This window comes from Salmo trutta, unplaced genomic scaffold (genome assembly GCF_901001165.1).
Source record: "Salmo trutta unplaced genomic scaffold, fSalTru1.1, whole genome shotgun sequence".
In the NCBI taxonomy this organism is placed as follows: Eukaryota; Metazoa; Chordata; class Actinopteri; order Salmoniformes; family Salmonidae; genus Salmo; species Salmo trutta.
This window is the reverse complement of record NW_021823154.1, coordinates 464,442-489,736: the sequence shown is the minus strand read 5'-3', so window position 1 is coordinate 489,736 and position 25,295 is coordinate 464,442. Positions and strand designations below refer to the sequence as shown.

Here is a 25,295-nt window from a genome sequence, read left to right as displayed (position 1 = left end):
TGTCTAACCTTGCTGCACTGACACCACCTTCATTAACTACTACAGTAGTGATCAGATACATACAACCTGTCTAACCTTGCTGCACCGACACCACCTTCATTAACTACTACAGTAGAGCTCAGATACATATAACCTGTCTAACCTTGCTGCACCGACACCACCTTCATTAACTACTACAGTAGAGCTCAGATACATATAACCTGTCTAACCTTGCTGCACCGACACCACCTTCATTAACTACTACAGTAGTGCATAGATACATACAACCTGTCTAACCTTGATTGATTGTTTGAGTCATCGCCAGCTGCTATCATATCAGAAATATCCATATCCTTCTCCTGATCCTCCTAAAACGGAGGCCCCAAGCCCCTGACTCCCCTCTGCCACATCCCTCTCAACACTCCCCACTTGTACCACATTACTCGTACCGGGCATCTCCTCCACTGCCATCCCCATCTCCAGTGACATCCCCATGTGGGTCGCCATCCCCACCAACACCAGGACAATTCAACAAGAAATACAATATATCTAATTCTACCACTGAAAAAAACCTGAATCAGCAGAAAAAGGAAAACAACCAAGAAAAGTAAACAAGAAAGAAACCACAGGCGATCTAACTCCAGACAACACTCACACTCGCTCATACAATACCCTGCATGCACCAAACACTGCCAGCATGCACAGAGACAGAGACAGACAGAGACAGAGACAGACAGCGAGATGTGACTTAAATGTCAGATTCATTTACTTAGTGTACTAAAACTTTACCGGTGGAGTGATGGAGGTAGAACAGGGAATGTTCAGTCTGAAGGAACTATTCAGTTTGAAGGACTGCTCTGGTCTTGTGTTGGGAAACCTTTTAGACCCTTGAAACTTTGATTCCTGTTGTTCCACAGCCTGCGAATTGAGGCACAGAGTACACAGCCAGTCAATGTATAGTCTAATTCAAACATTATTCAGAAAACTAGCAACACACTTATCTTCATTTAATGAGTGTCAACATAAACTGCACCACTGATTAGTTAAGGTCATCTCTATAATAATGATACCTCACCTGTATTTGTCCGGGGTTACTGGGGAACAGGTATAGGCGAGAAATTAATGTTTCCCTTTTCACTGTCAGATAGAGCATCAGCTCACAGTGGACATCTACGTTCCAAGAAAAGATATAGCTCAGTATAACAGAGATAGCTGAGAACTTGGGATGGAGAATCTTAGCATGGAATCTGGTGACCTCATGCACTTCCTCTAAAGACACTCCATGTTCCTCTACATGAAGAATCTTCATCTCATTCCTCAGAGAAGGGTTGGTCCCTGAACAACACAATAAAAAGGAGACAGAAAGACAAATATTGTATTATTCATCCATCTAAAACACAAAGAATATGCAGTACCAGATCACAGTAAACTCAAACTCCCAGAATAGTTCATTGATTCATTCAGGAAGTGAAACTCAGTTACATGGAAATGTCTTTCTGAATTCTATTTCTATATGGTTTTACCTAAACAGACACAGTGTGGCAGATGAACTTCCTCCAGTTCACCTAACTCCATAGTGATGTCCAGCAATGGACCACCTTGTGTGTACTGCATGTCTTTCAGAAGTTGACTGTAGGGTTCCCAGTTCCTGAAGTGATACTTCAGAATGACATCTCTCTCACACAGCCAGCGGAGCCCAGACACTGTGCACTCATAACTCCCTTTGGGTGTCCTGTGCCTGAGGGCAACAACAAGATATGGTAGAGAGGGTCAATGGTCAAATGGAGAGGTTGGATTAGAAGACTATTCCCAAAGGTAATGGGGAAAAACACTAGCAAGTGGAATGAAATGTTAAAAGTAGTTATTTTACCTGAACATTGTCACTCCCTGGACAGTGGAAGTCAAGGGTTCAATCTGAAGCCAGTGTGTGGAGTCCTGAACAAGGTCAAGCATGTCAGTAATACATATGGGGCCTGTTTCCTGGACACAGATTGAGTCTAGTGCTGGACTAAAAAGCATGCTCAATGGAAGTTTCAATAGAAAGATCTTTAAGGTCCAGGACTCGACTTAATCTGTGTCTGGGAAACTGGCCCATTAACCAAAGTAACCAATCTATTTATTCAATGTTACATGGAATGCTGGTGATTTATCAATTAAACTGTCTAATGACAAAATATGACAACAGCTAAAATCCTGCATGACTACAAGCAGAACACAGGACTGTCTATATCCCAGTATGAATGGTTGGTCAGTACACACCTGGCTTTGAGACTGTGTTTATATTACTAAAGCAGAACACAGGACTGTCTATATCCCAGTATGAATGGTTGGTCAGTACAGTTCTGGCTTTGAGACTGTGCCTGACTCCTGCAGGTATGTAAAAGTAAGAATTGACATTATGACTTACCTCAACATGGTCACAAGTCTTACAGCTCTGAGGAATCCCTGAAGTCAAAAGTAGTTATTTAAAATGGACAATCTCATGGAATATTGAATGAATAATGATTAAATAGACTTTTTATAAAAATGAATATAAGTGATCAACAGTCTCAGAATGTACACTCATTAGCATACCATAATCTGACATTAGTGTTATATTAATTAATGTTTGTGGAAGCAGGAAACAGCATCGTTCTGGTCCATGTTTTGTAGATGTTGGGGTCTGATTTCTGGTAGATCCTAGGATGAGAGCTTAAAGGTAGAGTCAGATAAATGATGTTGTATGAGCAGCACCACAGATATTGTGATGAGCAAGATGCCTGAATTCTCTCTCACACAGTCACACACAGTATCTGCCCATGTGCAAGGGTCCTCTTCACTCTCTAACAGAGTGTTAGTCACGGGAACAAAACAGTGGAGAAGTTTAGCCTTGTGCTACAACACTCTTAGTTGTTGTAGAAATTGACCCACTATGCTGTTTACTTTGTGCATCTACGTCATATTGCTGACTCTACCTTTAAGTTTGTTCTGACCAAATAGATCATGATTGTGTTCCTTGACTGGGACTCAACTACAATGAACGCTTAAAATAATTTTGATTTAAAAACAATTATCAGTTAACACTCACATTTCTCAGGTCCAGGCTTGATCCAACTCTCTCCACCATGGTCTCTGGTGTTCTCAGGTCCAGGCTTGATCCAACTCTCTCCACCATGGTATCTGGTGTTCTCAGGTCCAGGCTTGATACAACTCTCTCCACCATGGTCTCTGGTGTCCTCAGGTCCAGGCTTGATACAACTCTCTCCACCATGGTCTCTGGTGTTCTCAGGTCCAGGCTTGATCCAACTCTCTCCATCATGGTCTCTGGTGTTCTCAGGTCCAGGCTTGATACAACTCTCTCCACCATGGTCTCTGGTGTTCTCAGGTCCAGGCTTGATCCAACTCTCTCCATCATGGTCTCTGGTGTTCTCAGGTCCAGGCTTGATACAACTCTCTCCATCATGGTCTCTACTGTTGGTAAAGCAGAAGGATAGACTGTGATTAAACTAAATACAACTTATAAAGGCTTTATATATCATACATACAATCTTCATAAGACATACAACAAGTCTATATGGGGTGAGAGAACAACTCCCTATGTAGGGCGCATTGCCTAAATGTGACATAACCTACTATGTCAACTTTCATAGAGGCAATACTAATGAAGACATTGCATATCTTGAGGAAAGCCCTTAGAGATGTGAAGTCACCAGGTATCATGAGTTACATACCCCCAGGTAGTGATTAGAGAGAGAATGACATTACAGAGAGGCTGTTCTATTTAACAGGTTCTGCTGCCCTCTAGTGGTTAGAGAGAGAATGACATTACAGAGAGGCTGTTCTATTCAACAGGTTCTGATGCCCTCTAGTGGTTAGAGAGAGAATGACATTACAGAGAGGCTGTTCTATTTAACAGGTTCGAATGCCCTCTAGTGGTTAGAGAGAGAATGACATTACAGAGAAGCTGTTCTATTTAACAGGTTCTGATGCCCTCTAGTGGTTAGAGAGAGAATGACATTACAGAGAGGCTGTTCTATTTAACAGGTTCTGATGCCCTCTAGTGGTTAGAGAGAGAATGACATTACAGAGAGGCTGTTCTATTTAACAGGTTCTGATGCCCTCTAGTGGTTAGAGAGAGAATGACATTACAGAGAGGCTGTTCTATTTAACAGACTGAAATTAAATAGAGGACAGGAATCTACTAACACATTAAAACACACCACTACTGCTAATGTAACTGTCTGTAGGTCCAATAGAACACATTAAAACACACCACTACTGCTAATGTAACTGTCTGTAGGTCCAACAGAACACATTAAAACACACCACTACTACTAATCTAACTGTCTGTAGGTCCAACAGAACACATTAAAACACACCACTACTACTAATGTAATTATAGAAATGATTCCAGAGGAAAACAAATGATAAAACATTGCTATGACTCACCTCTGAATGTGTTGGTCATCTATCTGACACAGGGTCACTGAGGAGGAGGTGGAGCAAACCACAAACCCAAATACAGGATGGAGGGGTTCAGTGAATGTGGTGTGTCTTCGGTAAAGGTATGTAAGTGTACCAGAGGAGGACACACTATAGAAGGACAAAGTACCAGCTGGCCAGTCCAGATACACTCCAACTCTCTTAGAAACAGGACCAGAGATGGCTCTGCTACTGACTCCAGCATGGTAAAATAGGCCATCAGAGCAGCCTAAACACCAGGACTTCCTATTGGCTCCAATACCACTGTCATCCTCCCTTCCCTTCCTGTTCATTCCTTTGTACACCACACCAATGTCAGCCATGTCACCATCCATCTCCACCTCCCAGTAATAACGACATCCAGATAAGCCTTCTCTGCAGAGAACTTGGGGATGATAGTCAAATCTGTCTGGATGGTCTTCATAATGCTGCTTCTCTTCCACCAACGTCACCTTCCTGTTCCCCTCAGACAGGATCAGGTTTGGGTTTGCTGTATTTGGGTCCAGGGTGAGATGACAGGCATCTGTAGACAAAAGGAGAGTTTAATCAAACCACATCTTCATATAAAATGTTGTTTTGTAGTTACAGAACAAGTATTGATTAGTTACTATGTTACTATAGTTCTAAAAATACAGTTAATTAGGATTGAAGAGACTTACATTTCCTCAGCCCTGATTTCAGCCTGCAATCTCCACCATGATCCACACTGTAGGAGAAACAGGTTAATGACTGACAAATACCTAATAAAGCAGTCAACATTTAAACCATATTGTTGTGTTCTGGTGCACTATCCAAGTTCATTACTAGAGACATACAGGTATTCTGTCCTACCTACTGCATACAGAACAGAGTACAATTCATTACTAGAGACATACAGGTATTCTATCCTGCCTACTGCATACAGAACGGAGTACAATTCATTACTAGAGACATGCAGGTATTCTATACTACCTACTGCATACAGAACAGAGTACAATTCATTACTAGAGACATACAGGTATTCTATCCTACCTACTGCATACAGAACAGAGTACAATTCATTACTAGAGACATACAGGTATTATATCCTACCTACTGCATACAGAGCGGAGTACAATTCCAACAGGATATCAGAGATGCAGAAGAAGAGTATTCATGTGGTGATGATGTATGCTGTGTTGGAGTGTTCAGCCTGCTGAGTAAACTTCCCCTTAATTCTACCATCATGTCCTCATGTTACTGACCCTACTACACTACATATGACACAACCACTGCTCACACTATTAGGACTTCTATTCTGACTTACTTCAGCTTCATCAGTTTATATGTGGCATCCACCAGAGCAGCTGAAAGCAGTCCTCCTGCAGAGTCTCCTGGGTGATTGTAGCTCAGGTCCAGCTCTTTCAGGTGGGAGGGGTATGACCTCAGAGCTGAAGACAGAGCAGCACAGCCCTCCTCTGTGACCAGACAGCCAGACAGCCTACAGAGAGACACACAACAGCTGTCTAGGTTGGTGTACTGGTGTCAATCATCTTGTAGGACACCCATACATTTGTCCATGACACAAATATTGTGATGAAACATTAGATTTCCACAGTACTTACCCCAGTGTGTGTAGTTTACAGTCTGGATCCTCCAGTCCAGCAGACAGCAGTGTAACTCAGCTCAGTACCGACCTGACTGAAACAGCTGTACTTACCCCAGTGTGTGTAGTTTACAGTCTGGATCCTCCAGTCCAGCAGACAGCAGTGTAACTCAGCTCAGTACAGACCTGACTGAAACAGCTGTACTTACCCCAGTGTGTGTAGTTTACAGTCTGGATCCTCCAGTCCAGCAGACAGCAGTGTAACTCAGCTCAGTACAGACCTGACTGAAACAGCTGTACTTACCCCAGTGTGTGTAGTTTACAGTCTGGATCCTCCAGTCCAGCAGACAGCAGTGTAACTCCTGAGTCCTGCAGGTCATTGTCTCTCAGCTCCAGTTGTTTCAGTTGTGAGTTGTGTGAACTCAGGACTGAGGCCAGATGTGAACAGCAACCCTCTGTCAGACCACACTGACCTAGACTAGAGGGCAGAAGAGCACATGATTAACACATGTTTAAAACATCCACATAATAACTCATACTGAAGATATTTAACTCACCCTAGTGTCTGTATGTTGCAGAGTGGACTGGTTAGTCCAACACAGAGCAGCTCCACTCCTCTGTCTCCCAGGTCATTATAACTGAGGTCCAGTTCTCTCAGGGGGGAGTTTGGTGTCTGCAGAGCTGAGGTCAGAGTCTCACAGGATTCATATGTGATTTTACAGCCATCCAGTCTGGAGAGAGGAGATATGTCTATACACTGTTAAATATGCAAAGGTTTAAGAATAATGAGATGCATTAAGACAATAACAGAAGGACATGATTAACCAATGTTAAAAACATACTTTTTACAACCCTTTTAATTTTTAGTATCTATATTTATTTATTTATATATTTGTAGTATATGTTTTTACAAGATGATTGATGAGAAGAGAATCATCCAGCTCATTGGGAATCTCTCTACACCCCCCATATACCATGTCATTGGGTCTCTCTCTACACCCCCCATATACCATGTCATTGGGTCTCTCTCTACACCCCCATATACCATGTCATTGGGAATCTCTCTACACCCCCCATATACCATGTCATTGGGTCTCTCTCTACACCCCCCATATACCATGTCATTGGGAATCTCTCTACACCCCCATATACCATGTCATTGGGTCTCTCTCTACACCCCCCATATACCATGTCATTGGGTCTCTCTCTACACCCCCATATACCATGTCATTGGGTCTCTCTCTACACCCCCATATACCATGTCATTGGGTCTCTCTCTACACCCCCATATACCATGTCATTGGGTCTCTCTCTACACCCCCCATATACCATGTCATTGGGTCTCTCTCTACACCCCCCATATACCATGTCATTGGGTCTCTCTCTACACCCCCCATATACCATGTCATTGGGTCTCTCTCTACACCCCCCATATACCATGTCATTGGGTCTCTCTCTACACCCCCCATATACCATGTCATTGGGTCTCTCTCTACACCCCCCATATACCATGTCATTGGGAATCTCTCTACACCCCCCATATACCATGTTATTGGGTCTCTCTACACCCCCCATATACCATGTCATTGGGAATCTCTCTACACCCCCCATATACCATGTCATTGGGTCTCTCTACACCCCCCATATACCATGTCATTGGGTCTCTCTCTACACCCCCCATATACCATGTCATTGGGTCTCTCTCTACACCCCCATATACCATGTCATTGGGTCTCTCTCTACACCCCCCATATACCATGTCATTGGGTCTCTCTCTACACCCCCCATATACCATGTCATGGGTCTCTCTCTACACCCCCCATATCCATGTCATTGGGTCTCTCTCTACACCCCCATATACCATGTCATTGGGTCTCTCTCTACACCCCCCATATACCATGTCATTGGGAATCTCTCTACACCCCCCATATGCCATGTCATTGGGTCTCTCTCTACACCCCCCATATGCCATGTCATTGGGTCTCTCTCTACACCCCCCATATACCATGTCATTGGGTCTCTCTCTACACCCCCATATACCATGTCATTGGGTCTCTCTCTACACCCCCCATATACCATGTCATTGGGAATCTCTCTACACCCCCCATATACCATGTCATTGGGTCTCTCTCTACACCCCCCATATACCATGTCATTGGGTCTCTCTCTACACCCCCATATACCATGTCATTGGGGTCTCTCTCTACACCCCCCATATACCATGTCATTGGGTCTCTCTCTACACCCCCATATACCATGTCATTGGGTCTCTCTCTACACCCCCCATATACCATGTCATTGGGTCTCTCTACACCCCCCATATACCATGTCATTGGGAATCTCTCTACACCCCCCATATACCATGTCATTGGGTCTCTCTACACCCCCCATATACCATGTCATTGGGTCTCTCTCTACACCCCCCATATACCATGTCATTGGGTCTCTCTCTACACCCCCATATACCATGTCATTGGGTCTCTCTCTACACCCCCCATATACCATGTCATTGGGTCTCTCTCTACACCCCCCATATACCATGTCATTGGGTCTCTCTCTACACCCCCCATATACCATGTCATTGGGTCTCTCTCTACACCCCCATATACCATGTCATTGGGAATCTCTCTACACCCCCCATATGCCATGTCATTGGGTCTCTCTCTACACCCCCCATATACCATGTCATTGGGTCTCTCTACACCCCCCATATACCATGTCATTGGGTCTCTCTCTACACCCCCCATATACCATGTCATTGGGTCTCTCTCTACACCCCCCATATACCATGTCATTGGGTCTCTCTCTACACCCCCATATACCATGTCATTGGGAATCTCTCTACACCCCCCATATACCATGTCATTGGGAATCTCTCTACACCCCCCATATACCATGTCATTGGGTCTCTCTCTACACCCCCCATATACCATGTCATTGGGAATCTCTCTACACCCCCCATATACCATGTCATTGGGAATCTCTCTACACCCCCCATATACCATGTCATTGGGTCTCTCTCTACACCCCCCATATACCATGTCATTGGGTCTCTCTCTACACCCCCCATATACCATGTCATTGGGTCTCTCTCTACACCCCCCATATACCATGTCATTGGGTCTCTCTCTACACCCCCCATATACCATGTCATTGGGTCTCTCTTTCTACACCCCCCATATACCATGACATTGGGAATCTCTCTACACCCCCCATATACCATGTCATTGGGTCTCTCTCTACACCCCCCCATATACCATGTCATTGGGAATCTCTCTACACCCCCCATATACCATGTCATTGGGTCTCTCTCTACACCCCCCATATACCATGTCATTGGGTCTCTCTCTACACCCCCCATATACCATGTCATTGGGTCTCTCTCTACACCCCCCATATACCATGTCATTGGGTCTCTCTCTACACCCCCCATATACCATGTCATTGGGTCTCTCTCTACACCCCCCATATACCATGTCATTGGGTCTCTCTCTACACCCCCCATATACCATGTCATTGGGTCTCTCTACACCCCCCATATACCATGTCATTGGGAATCTCTCTACACCCCCCATATACCATGTCATTGGGTCTCTCTACACCCCCCATATACCATGTCATTGGGTCTCTCTCTACACCCCCCATATACCATGTCATTGGGTCTCTCTCTACACCCCCCATATACCATGTCATTGGGTCTCTCTCTACACCCCCCATATACCATGTCATTGGGTCTCTCTCTACACCCCCCATATACCATGTCATTGGGTCTCTCTCTACACCCCCCATATACCATGTCATTGGGTCTCTCTCTACACCCCCCATATACCATGTCATTGGGTCTCTCTCTACACCCCCCATATACCATGTCATTGGGTCTCTCTCTACACCCCCCATATACCATGTCATTGGGTCTCTCTCTACACCCCCCATATACCATGTCATTGGGTCTCTCTCTACACCCCCCATATACCATGTCATTGGGTCTCTCTCTACACCCCCCCATATACCATGTCATTGGGTCTCTCTCTACACCCCCCATATACCATGTCATTGGGTCTCTCTCTACACCCCCCATATACCATGTCATTGGGTCTCTCTCTACACCCCCCATATACCATGTCATTGGGTCTCTCTCTACACCCCCCATATACCATGTCATTGGGTCTCTCTCTACACCCCCCATATACCATGTCATTGGGTCTCTCTCTACACCCCCCATATACCATGTCATTGGGTCTCTCTCTACACCCCCCATATACCATGTCATTGGGTCTCTCTCTACACCCCCCATATACCATGTCATTGGGTCTCTCTCTACACCCCCCATATACCATGTCATTGGGAATCTCTCTACACCCCCCATATACCATGTCATTGGGAATCTCTCTACACCCCCCATATACCATGTCATTGGGTCTCTCTCTACACCCCCCATATACCATGTCATTGGGTCTCTCTCTACACCCCCCATATACCATGTCATTGGGAATCTCTCTACACCCCCCATATACCATGTCATTGGGAATCTCTCTACACCCCCCATATACCATGTCATTGGGAATCTCTCTACACCCCCCATATACCATGTCATTGTGTCTCTCTCTACACCCCCCATATGCCATGTCATGAAATATGCAGACAGACGGGTTAAAAGTATGTTTACATTGTAATACTTCTGACAGACAACTTCTAACTCCGCCCATAACTTTTGAAATTATAGCATTCCCAGAAAGCATGAATTATTGACTCATTGTTAGTTTTACACTTAAGACATGACTCTGTCGTTGTGCTGTAGAATTTGTTAATTTTGTCTCGTGTAATAAACTCTATACATTAGTTTATACTGGATTAATCATATATTTTTTCTAACTTTAATTTTGTTAGTTATGTTCCAACATTCCCTCCATCTTGTGACCAATATCAGTTCTTTTTAAGTCTTGGTTCCTATAGTTTATATTTTTTACTAAAAACACAAACTAACTCACTCAATATATTTAACCTTAGTTTGATATATTTATCACATTTGATGAATGTTTCTGCATATTTACCAAGATTTTAAAATAATGTTAACATAATAACTACAAATATATAAACACTATAAAGACAGTGGATACTGAAGATATTTAACTCACACTAGTGTCTGTATGTTGCAGAGTGGACTGGTTAGACCAACACAGAGCAGCTCCACTCCTCTGTCTCCCAGGTCATTGTAGCTGAGGTCCAGTTCTCTCAGGGGGCAGTTTGGTTTCTGCAGAGCTGAGGCCAGAATCTCACAGGATTCATATGTGAGGTTACATTCAGCTAGTCTGGAGAGAGGAGATATGTCAATACACTGTTAAATATGCAAAGCTTTAAGAATAATGAGATGCATTAAGACAATAACAGAAGGACATGACTAGACTATGTTAAAAACATACTAACTCACTCAAGATATTTAACCTTAGTTTCATATATTTATCCCATTTCATGTATGTTTCTGCATATTTACCAAGATGTTCAAATAATGTTAAAAACATAATAACACGTAATTACTATAAATATATAAACACTATAAAGACAGTGCACACTGAAGATATTTAACTCACACTAGTGTCTGTATGTTGCGGAGTGGACTGGTTAGTCCAACACAGAGCAGCTCCACTCCTCTGTCTCCCAGGTCATTGTAGCCGAGGTCCAGTTCTCTCAGGGGGGAGTTTGGTGTCTGCAGAGCTGAGGCCAGAGTCTCACAGGAATCATCTTCGAGTTCACAGCCATCCAGTCTGGAGAGAGGAGATAATTTGTTAGATATACAAATCCTTCATTATAATGATACTGTAAACATCAACTCAATAACAGAACTTACAGTGCTCTCTTGCAGGTTTTCACTACTGGCAGCAACCTCTGATAACCTATCTGTGATGTGTTGTATGTCTTCAGGTCAAACTCCTCCAGCACCTCCTCTGACATCAGTAACAGGTAGGCCAGGGCTGAACATTGGTGAGGTTTTAGTCTTGTTTCTGAAAGAGTTCCTGATTGCAGGGAGGTCTGCATGTCTTCAACTAGAGAGTTTGCACCAAGTTCATTCAGACAGTGGAACAAGTTGATGATCCTTTCTGGTGAGGATTCCTCCTCGATCCTGTCTGAAAGGTACCTGACTGTTCTCTCAACTGTTTCCTCATTGGTCTGTGTTGTACTTCCTGTCTGTGTCAGAAGGCCTCGTAACAGATTCTGATTGGACTCCAGTGAGAGACCCAGAAGGAAGCGGAGGAACAGGTCCAGGTGTCCATTCTCACTCTTCAAGGCCTGGTCCACTGCTCTCCTGTGTAAGTCAGACAACTGGATTGACTCCTTCTCTTCATCACTAGTGGGGGAGAAAACATTTTCCTTCTTGTCCAGACATGATTCTAAAGCATGCACTGCTGCTAGAAACTCCTGAATGCTCAGATGCACAAAGCTGTAGACCTTCTCTTGGTACAGCCCAGATTCTTCTTTAAAGATCTCTGTACACAATGCTGAGTACACTGACGCCTCTGTGACATCAAGGCCACACTCTCTTAGGTCTTCCTCATAGAAGATCAGGTTGCCCTTCTGCAGCTGTTGGAAAGCCAGCTTTGCCAGTTTCAGGATTATCTCTTTGTCTGACTGAGACAGTTCCTTTGGGTTTGTCTCTGTGGCTTTGTTGTACTTCCTGTTCTTCACAATGGTTTGGATGAGTATGAAGTGTGAGTACATCTGGGTCAGAGTTTTGGGGAGTTCATCCTTCTCTGCCTCTTTCAGTATCATCTCAAGGACAGTGGCTGATATCCAACAGAAGACTGGCATGTGGCACATGATGTGGAGGCTCCTTGATGTCTTCATGTGTTTGATGATTTCATTGGCCAGATTCTGATCTGGGATTTTCTTCCTGAAGTACTCCTCCTTCTGTGGATCATTGAACCCTTGTACCTCTGTCACCTGGTCAACACACTCAGGAGGGATCTGATTGGCTGCTGCAGGCCGTGAGGTTATCCAGACGAGAGCAGAGGGAAGCAGATTCCCTTCGATGAGGTTTGTCAGCAGCACGTCCACTGAGGTTGGCTTCGTGACATCACAGCACTTCTCATTGTTTTTGAAGTCTAGAGGAAGTCGACACTCATCCAGACCATCAAAAATGAAAACAGTTTTGGTTTCACCATCTTCAATGCTGTCAATCTCTTTCAGCTCTGGGAAGTAGTGGGAAAGAAGTTGCATCAGACTGTATTGGTCCTTTTTCAGGTTCAGATCACGGAAAGGAAGAGGAAACATGAAATTAATGTCCTGATTTGCTTTTCCCTCTGCCCAGTCAAGGATGACCTTCTGCACAGAGACTGTTTTTCCAATGCCAGCGATTCCTTTTGTCAGCACAGTTCTGATAGGTTTGTCTTGTCCAGGTAAAGGTTTGAAGATGTCGTTGCACTTGATTGGTGTCTCTTGTGTGGTTTGTTTCTTGGATGCCTTCTCTATCTGTCTAACCTCATGTTCATTATTGAGCCCTCCACTTCCACCCTCTGTGATGTAGAGCTCTGTGTAGATGTCCTTTAACAGACTTTGGTTGCCATGGTGTCCAATTCCTTCAGATATGTGTTGATACTTGTGTTTCAGTTTAGCCTTAATGTCTTGTTGGATTGTCAGCAGAGTTTGACCTGTAGAAAAACAGTGGGATGATATTAATACCATAAAACTAGAAGATTAACTTTGAAAGTTAAAACTGATCAACATGATCTAATATTAAAGAAGTAATTTGATCAATAGAGAAAGATGTAAGGTGTGGACTGGGGAGAGACAGGGAGGGCTGTTGTAACTCCCAGTCTTACCTCTCCTACCCACAGGGTCTGTTGTAACTCCCAGGCTTACCTCTCCTACCCAGAGGGTCTGTTGTAACTCCCAGTCTTACCTCTCCTACCCACAGGGTCTGTTGTAACTCCCAGTCTTACCTCTCCTACCCAGAGGGCTGTTGTAACTCCCAGTCTTACCTCTCCTACCCAGAGGGCTGTTGTAACTCCCAGTCTTACCTCTCCTACCCAGAGGGCTGTTGTAACTCCCAGTCTTACCTCTCCTACCCAGAGGGCTGTTGTAACTCCCAGTCTTACCTCTCCTACCCACAGGGTCTGTTGTAACTCCCAGTCTTACCTCTCCTACCCAGAGGGCTGTTGTAACTCCCAGTCTTACCTCTCCTACCCAGAGGGCTGTTGTAACTCCCAGTCTTACCTCTCCTACCCAGAGGGCTGTTGTAACTCCCAGTCTTACCTCTCCTACCCAGAGGGCTGTGGGTAAACATTACAGCACCCTCGCTGTCAGTCCTCTCCATCGTCTCAACTGAATCCTCAACATTTTCATAGTCCAACTGGTAGTCAGAGCTTTTCATTTGTTGTTCAGACATTTTGTCATGTCTCAGAGGTTCCTGGCTGGATGAAGGTGACTCTGCTCTGTGCTTCTGGACACTTCCAACAAAACAGGGAGACAGATCACTTCATCATTCACTGTATGGGATTCTCTACTTTACAACGTCTCTGTTCTACTCATTCACTGTATGGGATTCTCTACTTTACATAGTCTCTGCTCTACTCATTCACTGGCCATTTCAGTGATGAATGGAGAATGGTGCTTGTTTAATAAAGTTAGATCAGAATCAATGTCTGCAAGATCACATAATTATGGTATTCTACAGAAGCCAATATAATAGCATAGTATAACGTTACTGGAAGACAGAACCCCAATATAACAGCATAGTATAATGTTACTGGAAGACAAAACCCCAATATAACAGCATAGTATAATGTTACTGGAAGACAGAACCACAATATAACAGCATAGTATAATGTTACTGGAAGACAGAACCCCCAATATAACAGCATAGTATAATGTTACTGGAAGACAGAACCCCAATATAACAGCATAGTATAATGTTACTGGAAGACAGAACCCCAATATAACAGCATAGTATAATGTTACTGGAAGACAGAACCACAATATAATAGCATAGTATAATGTTACTGGAAGACAGAACCCCAATACAACAGCATAGTATAATGTTACTGGAAGACAGAACCCCAATATAACAGCATAGTATAATGTTACTGGAAGACAGAACCCCAATATAACAGCATAGTATAACGTTACTGGAAGACAAACCCCAATATAACAGCATAGTATAATGTTACTGGAAGACAAAAACACAATAGAATAATATAATGTCACTGGAAGACAGAACCCCAATATAACAGCATAGTATAATGTTACTGGAAGACAGAACCCCAATATAACAGCATAGTATAATGTTACTGGAAGACAGAACCCCAATATAATAGCATAGTATAATGTTACTGGAAGACAAAACACATTTCTTATGAGATTTTAGGATGATTGTGAAAATGGTCAAATTTCTCTCTGATGCTGCCAAAACTCAACAGCGTGTCACTAGGCAACATATGTGCTGTGACTGAAACAAAACACAGGTATGATGCAGTTTGTTAACTATGGAACGCTGTTTCTTTGCGTGTCAAAAAAGATACGTGTCAAATAACACTATCTGACGTGTCAAATAAGCTTGTTGTCCAATCAGGACCTGAATATGACTGTTCGTCACATAATAATTTAACACCTTCATACATTCTTTATGTAGTTATTACACATTGATTACACTATCACTCGTATTTCATATGTCACAACAATTCATCGATACGTATGCTATGATGCTAGTAAAGTTGTCTAATACACCTACAGTGCTGGTCAAAAAAAAGCTAGCTAGCTCATGGATACAAACAATGTTGTTCCCCAAAAACATAGCAAAACGACATAATCTGTTTCAGTAGTAATAGTTAGCAAGCTAATTTAAAAGACAGGTCTTATGTGATTAATGGTGGTCTGACCCATCTATATGAAGCTAGCCACAATAAGGATTAGCCACAATAATGGGCTTTGCCTTCAAAATAAAAGTATGTCATAGACGGTGATGCAAATGAATACAAATAGTAGAATTATGCCATAAATGAATAGATCTAAACGAGGTTGAAATGTTGTTATATAAAATCAACAAAAGACAATCATTTGTTAATTTGACAAAAATCTGTTGAAATCACACTGATGTACGGGCTCCAGAGTGGCGCAGGGGTCTAAGACACTGCATCTCAGTGCAACAAGCGTCACTGTAGTACCTGGTTCTAATCCAGGCTGTATTACATCTGGCCATGAATGAGAGTTCCATAGGACGGCCCACAATTGGCCCAGCCCCATTTAATTGCTTCACATTCCAACCTTGTTTAACATTATCTAGTCTAAATATGGCATGATTCCACCAATTGTAACCTTCTGCATCACTTTCAAAGAGGTCCTTTTATTTTGAAGGCAACAGCAAATTAAACTATTGTGCCTAATCCTTATTGTGGCTAGCTTCACAACACATAACCTGGTCCGGTCGAGTCTCACTAGCCAGATGAAGCTAGATGGGTGCTTATAATGTTAGCTTTGGGCAACAGGGTTAAGTAGCTGGCTAGCTAGCTATTTATTGTCATGAACTGAAGTTCAATTTCAATAGGCAAACAACAAGTGGCTACCTAGCTAATATTTACAAGGATTCCTAAATCATTGTTAAGAATAATGAAAATAGGGCCTTCTGGGTGGCGCAATGGTCTAAGGCCTGTCTCTGGTCTGAGATTCTGGGTTCAAGCCCAGGCTCTGTCGCAGCCAGCTGTGACCGGGAGGCCCATGGGGCGGTGCACAATTGGGTTTGGCTGGCAGGGATATCCTTGTCCCATCGTGCACTAGCGACTCCTGTGGCAGGCCGGGTGCAGTGCACGCTGACCAGGTCGCCAGGTGTACGGTGATTCCTCCGACGCAGTGGTGCGGTTGTGTTTCGGAGGACGCATGGCTCTTGACCTTCACCTCTCCTGAGTCTGTATGGGAGTTGCAGCAATGAGACAAGGCTGTAACTACTACTAACCATGAAATTGAGGAGAAAATAGGGGGTAAAAAGATTAATGAAAACAACTGGTTATTGTTTTCAGGCTGGTTTTATTGGTGCTAGCTAGGTACCCCAGAAGTTGAGGTCAAACAAATAATGCCTTATTACCAACGCGGTATTGTAAACACATTGTTCGTGGCCGGTGTGTGCTTATCTGCAGACTTTTTTGCAGACTGTTTGTACAGCTTTGGCAGTGCTACTGATAATAGTGGGGGCGCTTGGCTTGCACGTGCAAATTCAGCACACACAACATTCTATAATATAATTGTGTTATTTGACGTGTCAAATTAAAAGCTTATTTAACTCGTCAAATAGTGTTCTTTGACGTGTCTTTTTTTTTACACGCAAAAACCCAAACGGCGTTCCATAGTGAACACCATCTGCTCTAAAATTCACTTACTGTACATCATTCAAAACACCACTGTACAAAACTCAATAACTGATTGAGATCAACTGGTTGGCTTGCAGAGATGCTGCAGGGACGTTTCACAGGTAAAACTTGAAAAATGTTAATTCACGATTGAGAGTGAAAAAAGTGAATGGAGGGTGACCACAAACATGTAAAGTACAGTAGAGGTAAAAACACATACAGTTAGACACTGTAGCTCAGACTACTAATGTCAGATATACAGTACAGTAGAGGTAAAGAAACACATACAGTTAGACACTGTAGCTCAGACTACTAATGTCAGATATACAGTACAGTAGAGGTAAAGAAACACATACAGTTAGACACTGTAGCTCAGACTACTAATGTCAGATATACAGTACAGTAGAGGGAAAGAAACACATGGATGTAACCAGGCTTCTATTCAACAAAATATGCAGCGGGATCTTTAGTGTTTGTAAAACAAATTGTGAGAAAATGTGGTATAAATGCCTTTATACACAAATATTATCTAAGTAAAGTTGGAGTCACGTGATGATATGGTTTGTGGTCCTTTCACTACAACTGCAGTTTATTAGGCAACAGATGAAATAAATAATGATGGGTGATGCACAGTGATGAGGTTGATGATTCTCCTTTTAATAAATATCCAGGGTCTTATTCTGGTGACATCTGTCATCATTATTATCCAGATCTATGAGGTTAAAATTATGACAGATGATCTATGGGATTATAATAATGACAGAACCCTGTGAGTTTGTATTTTTAATTTCATGGTCGCACAGTGAGATTCGTGGTTGCAAATACGATTCCTTTTCAAGCTACTTCCTGAGATTTGATTGATGGAACAATCTAGCCAATGGTTGCAACAATAGGCAGCTGTGGTTTTGTCTGATTGGTCAGAAGTAAAAGCTCCTGCCCCCACAGCTGCTGAAACCATTTTGTTTTTGCGAATCTCTTTCTACAAGCTTTCGGTAGAATGGCGCCGAAGGAGATGGCTGCCGTGTCACGATCCCGTAACCAATTATGCTATTGTGTATGTTTTTTCGCGTTATTTGTAAATTATTTTGTACATAATGTTTCTGCCACCGTGTCTTATGACTGAAAAGAGCTTCTAGATATCAGGACAGCGATTACTCACCCCGTACTGGAGGAATACTTTTAATTCAACGAGTCGGACGGGAAGGATTTACTTCAGACGCCCGACAAGGCCCCCATCCCCGTCATTCCCAGGAGAAAGAGACGGAGGTATCAGGGACGAAGGTCCGGGTGCCTTGTAAGGATCCTACGCTGACAGGGTAATCTACCTTTACCATCGGTCCTATTAGCTAACGTACAATCAATTGATAATAAAATAGACGACCTATGACCAACAATATCCTATCAACAGGACATAAAAAATTGTAATATCTTATGTTTCACAGAGTCAAGGCTGAACGACGACATGAATAACATACAGCTTGCGAGTTTTAAGCTTTTTCGTCAGAATAGAGCAGCGGCCTTTGGTAAGACAAGGGGTGTCGGTCTATGTATATTTGTAAACAGCAGCTGGTGCACAAAATCTAAGGAAGTCTCAAGGTTTTGCTCGCCTGAGGTAAAGTATCTCATGAAAAACTGTAGACCAAACTATTTACCAAGAGTGTTCATCTATATTTTTTGTAGCTGCATATATGCCACCAAAAACCAATGCTGGCACTAACACCACACACAATGAGCTGTATACGGCCATAAGCAAACAGGAAAATGCTCATCCAGAGGCGGGGCTCCTGGTGGCTGGGGACTTTAATAATTATCCTGTTAGGGCTAGGGGGCAGTATTTGCACGGCCGGATAAAAAAACGTACCCGATTTAATCTGGTTACTACTCCTGCCCAGTAACTAGAATATGCATATAATTGTTTGATTTGGATAGAAAACACCCTAAAGTTTCTAAAACTGTTTGAATGGTGTCTGTGAGTATAACAGAACTCATATGGCAGTCAAAACCCTGAGACAAATCCTGACAGGAAACTGAAATCTGATGTGTATAAATCACTTCAAACATTTGCCATTGAAACACACATGGGCTTGTGATTCATTTAGCACTTCCTATGGCTTCCACTAGATGTCCCCAGTCTTTACAAAGTGGTTTGAGTCTCCTACTATCAAAATTGACTGAAAGAGAAGATGTTTATCTTGGTCACAGGGGATGGGCCATTACCATTGTGACGTCGGCGCCCATGGGTACATTCCCTTTTCGAAACGTTTTGAAAGACAATGCAACCGTCACAATGGAATATTATTGAAGCCCTGGTTGAAAAAGCCCCTAAAGATTTATGTTATACAACGTTTGACATGTTTGAACGAACTTAAATATATTTTTTTGCTCATTCCTGACGACAAGTCAGACGCACAAGGTACATTTTCACTAGCCTTCGGAGCGCGCTAACACTATTGGGACATAAATTATAAACTTTTTTGAACAAAACTACATTTGTTATGGACCTGGGATTCCTAGAAGTGCCTTCTGATAAAGATAATCAAAGTTAAGGGATTATTTACAATAGTATTTTTGATGGTTGATCATTCCGAGATGGCTCCAACATTTATAGCCTAGACTTTTTTTCTGGGCATACCACGTCGTTTATTGCAAAGTGTGATTTCCCAGTAAAGTTATTTTTAAATCTGGCAAAGAGATGGCATTCAAGACATGTTAATCTATAAGTCTTTGAATGACAATATTACATTTTAACAATGTTTTCGAATAGTAATTTTGTAAATTGTAGCGCTGATCATCGGAAGCATTTGAGGGAAAAGATTTTCTGAACGTCATGCGCCGATGTAAAATGCTGTTTTTATATATAAATATGAACTTTATCGAACAAATGCATGTGTTGTGTAACATGATGTCCTAGGAGTGTCATCTGATGAAGGTTGTCAAAGGTTAGTGCTGCATTTAGCTGTGTTTTGGGTATTTGTGATGCATACTAGTTGCTTTGACAATGGCTGTGTGATTATTTCTGGCTGGGTACTCTGCTGACATAATCTAATGTTTTGCTTTTGCTGTAAAGCCTTTTTGAAATCGGACAACGTGGTTCGATTCAGGAGAGGTGTATCTATAAAACAGTGTAAAATAGTCATATGTTTGAGAAATTGAAGTTATAGCATTTATGAGGTTTTGCATTTAGCGCGACGCGATTCCACTGGCTGTTGATTAGGGTGGGATACAAGCGTCCCACTGGCCCAGATAGGTTAATGCAGGGAAACTCACATCCGTTTTACCAAATATCTACCAGCATGTTAAATGTGCAACCAGAGGGGAAAAAACTCTAAACCACCTTTACTCCACACAAAGAGATGTGTACAAAGCTGTCCTTCGCCTTCCAATTGGAAAATCTGACCATAATTCCATCCTCCCGATTCCTGCTTACAACCAAAAACTAAAGCAGGAAGCACCAGTGACTAGATCAATAAGAAAGTGGTCAGATAAAGCAGATACTAAGCTACAGGACTGTATTGCTAGCACAGACTGGAATATGTTCCGGGATTCTTCCAATGGTATTGAGGAGTACACCACATCAGCCACTGGCTTCATCAATAAGTGCATTGATGACGTCATCCCCACAGTGACCCTACGTACATACCCCAAACAGAAACCGTGGATTACAGGCAACATCCGCACTGAGCTAAAGGCTCGAACTCCCGCTTTCAAGGACCGGGACACTAACAAGGAAGCTTATAAGAAATCCCGCTATGCCCTCCGACGAACCATCAGACAGGCAAAACGACTAAGATCGAATCGTACTACACCGGCTCTGACGCTCATCAGATGTGACAGGGCTTGCAAACCATTACAGACTACAAAAAGGGAAGCACAGCCGAAAGCTGCCCAGTGACACGAGCCTACCAGATGAGCTAAACTACTTATATGCTCGCTTCGAGGCAAATAACACTGAAACATGCACGAGAGCACCAGCTGTTCCGGAAGACTGTGTGATCGCGTTCTCCGAAGCCAATTTGAAAAAGACCTTTAAACAGATCAACATTCACAAGGCCACAGGGCCAGACGGATTACCAGGACATGTACTGCGAGCATGTGCTGACCAACTGGCAAGTGTCTTCACTGACATTTTCAACCTCTCCCTGTCCAAGTCTGTAATACCAACATGTTTTATGCAGACCACCATAGTACCTGTGCCCAAGAACACTAAGGTAACCTGCCTAAATGACTACCGACTCGAAGCACTCACGTTTGTAGCCATGAATTGATTTGAAAGGCTGGTCATGGCTCACATTAACACCATTATCCCAGAAACCCTAGACCCACTCCAATTTGCCGCCCTAACAGATCCACAGATGATGCAATCTCTATTGCACTCCACACTGACCTTTCCAACCTGTACAAAAGGAACACCTATTTGAGAATGCTATTCATTGACTACAGCTCAGCGTTCAACACCATAGTGCCCACAAAGCTCATCAATAAGCTAAGGATCCTGGGACTAAACACCTCCCTCTGCAACTGGATCCTGGACATCCTGACGGGCCGCCCCCAGGTGGTAAGGGTAGGTAACAACACTGATCCTCAATACAGGGGCCCCTCAGGGGTGCGTGCTCAGTCCACTCCTGTACTCCCTGTTCACTCATGACTGCACGGCCAGGCATGACTCCAACACCATCATTAAGTTTGCCGATGACACAACAGTGGTAGGCCTGATCACTGACAACGGCGAGACAGCCTATAGGGAGGAGGTCAGAGACCTGGCCGTGTGGTGCCAGGACAACAACCTCTCCCTCAACGTGATCAAGACAAAGGAGATGATTGTACGCTACAGGAAAAAGAGGACCGAGCACGCCTCCATTCTCATCGACGGGGCTTAGGTGGAGCAGGTTGAGAGCTTCAAGTTCCTTGGTGTCCACATCATCAACAAACTAACATGGTCCAAGCACACCAATACAGTTGTGAAGAGGGCACGACAAAACCTATTCCCCCTCAGGAGACTGAAAAGATGTGGCATGGGTCCTCAGATCCTCAAAAGGTTCTACAGCTGCAACATCGAGAGCATCCTGACCGGTTGCATCACTGCCTGGTATGGCAACTGCTCGGCCTCCGACCGCAAGGCACTACAGAGGGTAGTGCGTACGGCCCAGTACATCACTGGGGCCAAGCTTCCTGCCATCCAGGACCTCTATACCAGGCGGTGTCAGAGGAAGGCCCTAAAAATTGTCAAAGACTCCAGCCACCCTAGTCAGACTATTCTCTCTGCTACAACACGGCAAGCAGTACCCAAGCGCCAAGTCTAGGTCCAATAGGCTTCTTAACAGCTTCTACCACCAAGCCATAGGACTCCTGAACAGCTAATCAAAGGGCTAACCAGACCCCTCTTTTACGCTGCTGCTACTCTCTGTTTATTATTGTTATGAGAATTATGTTCTCAATGTTAACTTCAATTAGAATAATTTGTCTGCAACTCAGAGTTCGTAAAGTTCTGGTTTTAAATGAAACAGACGGAGGCCCAGCTTACAAGAACCAGAAGTGTTTATTCACCAGAGCGCTCTGAAGTCAATGATACAGAAACTTCATTATATACCAGGCTCCGTATTTACGCACACACAGACACACAAACATTAAAGTGTTTATCTTCTTCCCCAGAACTCTCAACCCGGTAGATCATTACCCAACCGACAGTTTCATTACTCTGAGATTAGGGAAACCTTGAGGGGTACTCCCTCCCATATCATAAACCCTCAGTTCTAGCTAGGTCAGGTCAACCACAGTTTAACGGTTCTTGATTTTTACTTAAACACACAGACACACATTCCTCTCCTATCCTAATCTAACCTCGTTAAACGTATGCTTAACCCTTTAGTTACTCATTCTACATGCTATATAGACCATATCCCTAAAAGTTAAGTTTCAGGGTAGAGTTATTTAATCATTACCTTCGAACATTAAAATCCCTTCACAATTATCTATGCTGTCATAACTCTCCGATGATGATCTGAAGGATCAGGTTACAGTGGGTTTGCTCTGCAGCGTGCTGTCTCTCATAGAGGGGGAGAGCAGAAAGTCTGCTGTTTTTATGGTGGTTGTAAAATACGCTGCCTCTATGCTCTGTAGTGTTCGAGATTGGAATGTAAACTGTGGAACACAGAAACTTGGACAATCAAGTAAGCATTTCACTGTAAGGTCTACACCTGTTGTGTTCGGCGCATGTGACAAATACAATTTGATTTGAGCTTACGAATCTCTTGGTAATGTGACAACAGTGACAGAACTCCGAGCGTGTGCAGATAAAATCTGTAGGTGTGTTTTTGACTCACAGCAGAATATTCATAGCAGTAAATGGGCTTGTAATAATTCTGAAAATAAATGTTATTGAATGTATTCAAATGTCCAAAAAGTTATTTTTATGTGCACGGTCATCACAACATCAACAAGTCAATTTGATGGTTAACACATCCCTGGTGGGAAAATATGCATATTTTTTTGCTGATTTTAGAATATTCACATGAAAATCTGTCGGCAGTTGGATAGAAATCTAGCTTGTGATATAGACACTTTGCTGTGGTGGAGAGGCTTCCAGGGGGGCGGAACGGGCAGAAGAGGGCGGTTACCATCTTTTAAAGCTCCAGTTTGTAATTGGTCAAAGGATTTTTTGACATTTTAATAAATGATATAAGCATATGTTACGCCCCTGAAAAAGGGGAGAAATAAACACGAGAGTGATACGGTATTGTTTCCTCAATAATTCCTTTAGTGCAATGAGGAAAAACCCGCGATTTCCCCGCGAACTTGGGTGGAGACCAGAGCAATCGATCTCAGGCTCATAGATTAAGAGGATTTAGTAGATCACAGATTAACACTTTTCCCCTTCAATTAGGCACCACAAAATAAAGTAATCAATATAACGTTTACACATTCCTTTTACAATTCTTACCCTTTGTACGCTTGACGGATTTTAACTTTTTAACACAATTATGAATTTTATCAATCTCTATCAACTAGTACTGAATGCATGATCTTTTTAACCTTAGATGTTTTAAGATCCTCACATACTATGAACTTACTAATACCTTTTAGTGTATAACAGGCTATGAGTATTTCCTTTAACCTGTCACACATGCGTGTTATGTAATTTGGAAACACTTCTCTTAAATTAGTTGTATATTTTTAAAATAACTGTATATATTTACAATTGATCTCTTACCTCTTAGAACTGGTGTCTTGAGGCAGACTCTTTTTAGAGGCAGTGGCCCCCTCCTCTCTCTCAGAATACCTCCTCTTAGAGGCAGTGCCTCTCTTCTCGCTCTCTCCAGAGAGACTAATTTTAGAGGCAGTGGTCTCCTCCTCTCTCTCCCCAGAGAGACTCATTGTAGAGGCAGTGGTCTCCTCTCTTTCCCCAGAGAGACTCATTTTAGCGGCAGTGGTCTCCTCCTCTCTCTCCCCAGAGAGACTCATTTTAGAGGAAGTGGTCTCCTCTCTCTCCCCACAGAGACTCATTGTAGAGGCAGTGGGCTCCTCCTCTCTCTCCCCAGACAGACTCATTTTAGCGGCAGTGGTCTCCTCCTCTCTCTCCCCAGAGAAACTCGTTTTAGATGTAAGTCACAGATCACTCAGCTACAATAAGAAATAACAGAACAGTCAATTTTTCTGAACATTGTTGGAAGTACCATTAACAATGACAAGACTTTTACTGTCCGTGGTCACAGAGTTCACACAACGACGTCACCTGCTAAAGGAAATGACCTCGATAACAGCATGTCAGTTAAATGTAACAACCAGGAGTTGGAACTGAAAACATTTTCCAATAGTTTCGTTCTTAACAGAACCATACATTGTTTTCATTCCGTTCCACTGTTTAGACCGGCAAAATTACGTTCTGAACTGGTTCAAACAAAAAAAAGGAACTGTTTATATCGCTATTTTTTTAAACCTCTGAAATCTCTATTTGTATTTTATTT

At 43.0% G+C, this 25,295-nt stretch overlaps 1 protein-coding gene across 1 annotated transcript in view; it reads right to left on the bottom strand.

The window, feature by feature from the left end:
* The window catches only part of LOC115189402 (NACHT, LRR and PYD domains-containing protein 12), a 30,406-nt gene extending 5,786 nt beyond the window's left edge, over positions 1-24,620 (bottom strand). Inside the window, exons 1-16 of the mRNA XM_029748011.1 lie at positions 24,542-24,620; positions 14,252-14,445; positions 11,850-13,647; positions 11,593-11,766; positions 11,140-11,313; positions 6,562-6,735; positions 6,309-6,482; positions 5,726-5,899; positions 5,100-5,146; positions 4,408-4,963; positions 3,047-3,090; positions 2,387-2,424; positions 1,850-1,914; positions 1,503-1,717; positions 1,055-1,314; positions 769-897 (exon numbers count right to left, since the gene is read on the bottom strand). Of these exons, the coding sequence (XP_029603871.1) occupies positions 769-897; positions 1,055-1,314; positions 1,503-1,717; positions 1,850-1,914; positions 2,387-2,424; positions 3,047-3,090; positions 4,408-4,963; positions 5,100-5,146; positions 5,726-5,899; positions 6,309-6,482; positions 6,562-6,735; positions 11,140-11,313; positions 11,593-11,766; positions 11,850-13,647; positions 14,252-14,384 (4,155 nt within the window). The 5' untranslated portion in view covers positions 14,385-14,445; positions 24,542-24,620. The remainder of the gene's footprint in view (positions 1-768; positions 898-1,054; positions 1,315-1,502; positions 1,718-1,849; positions 1,915-2,386; positions 2,425-3,046; positions 3,091-4,407; positions 4,964-5,099; positions 5,147-5,725; positions 5,900-6,308; positions 6,483-6,561; positions 6,736-11,139; positions 11,314-11,592; positions 11,767-11,849; positions 13,648-14,251; positions 14,446-24,541) is intronic.
* Positions 24,621-25,295: the final 675 nt, after the last annotated feature.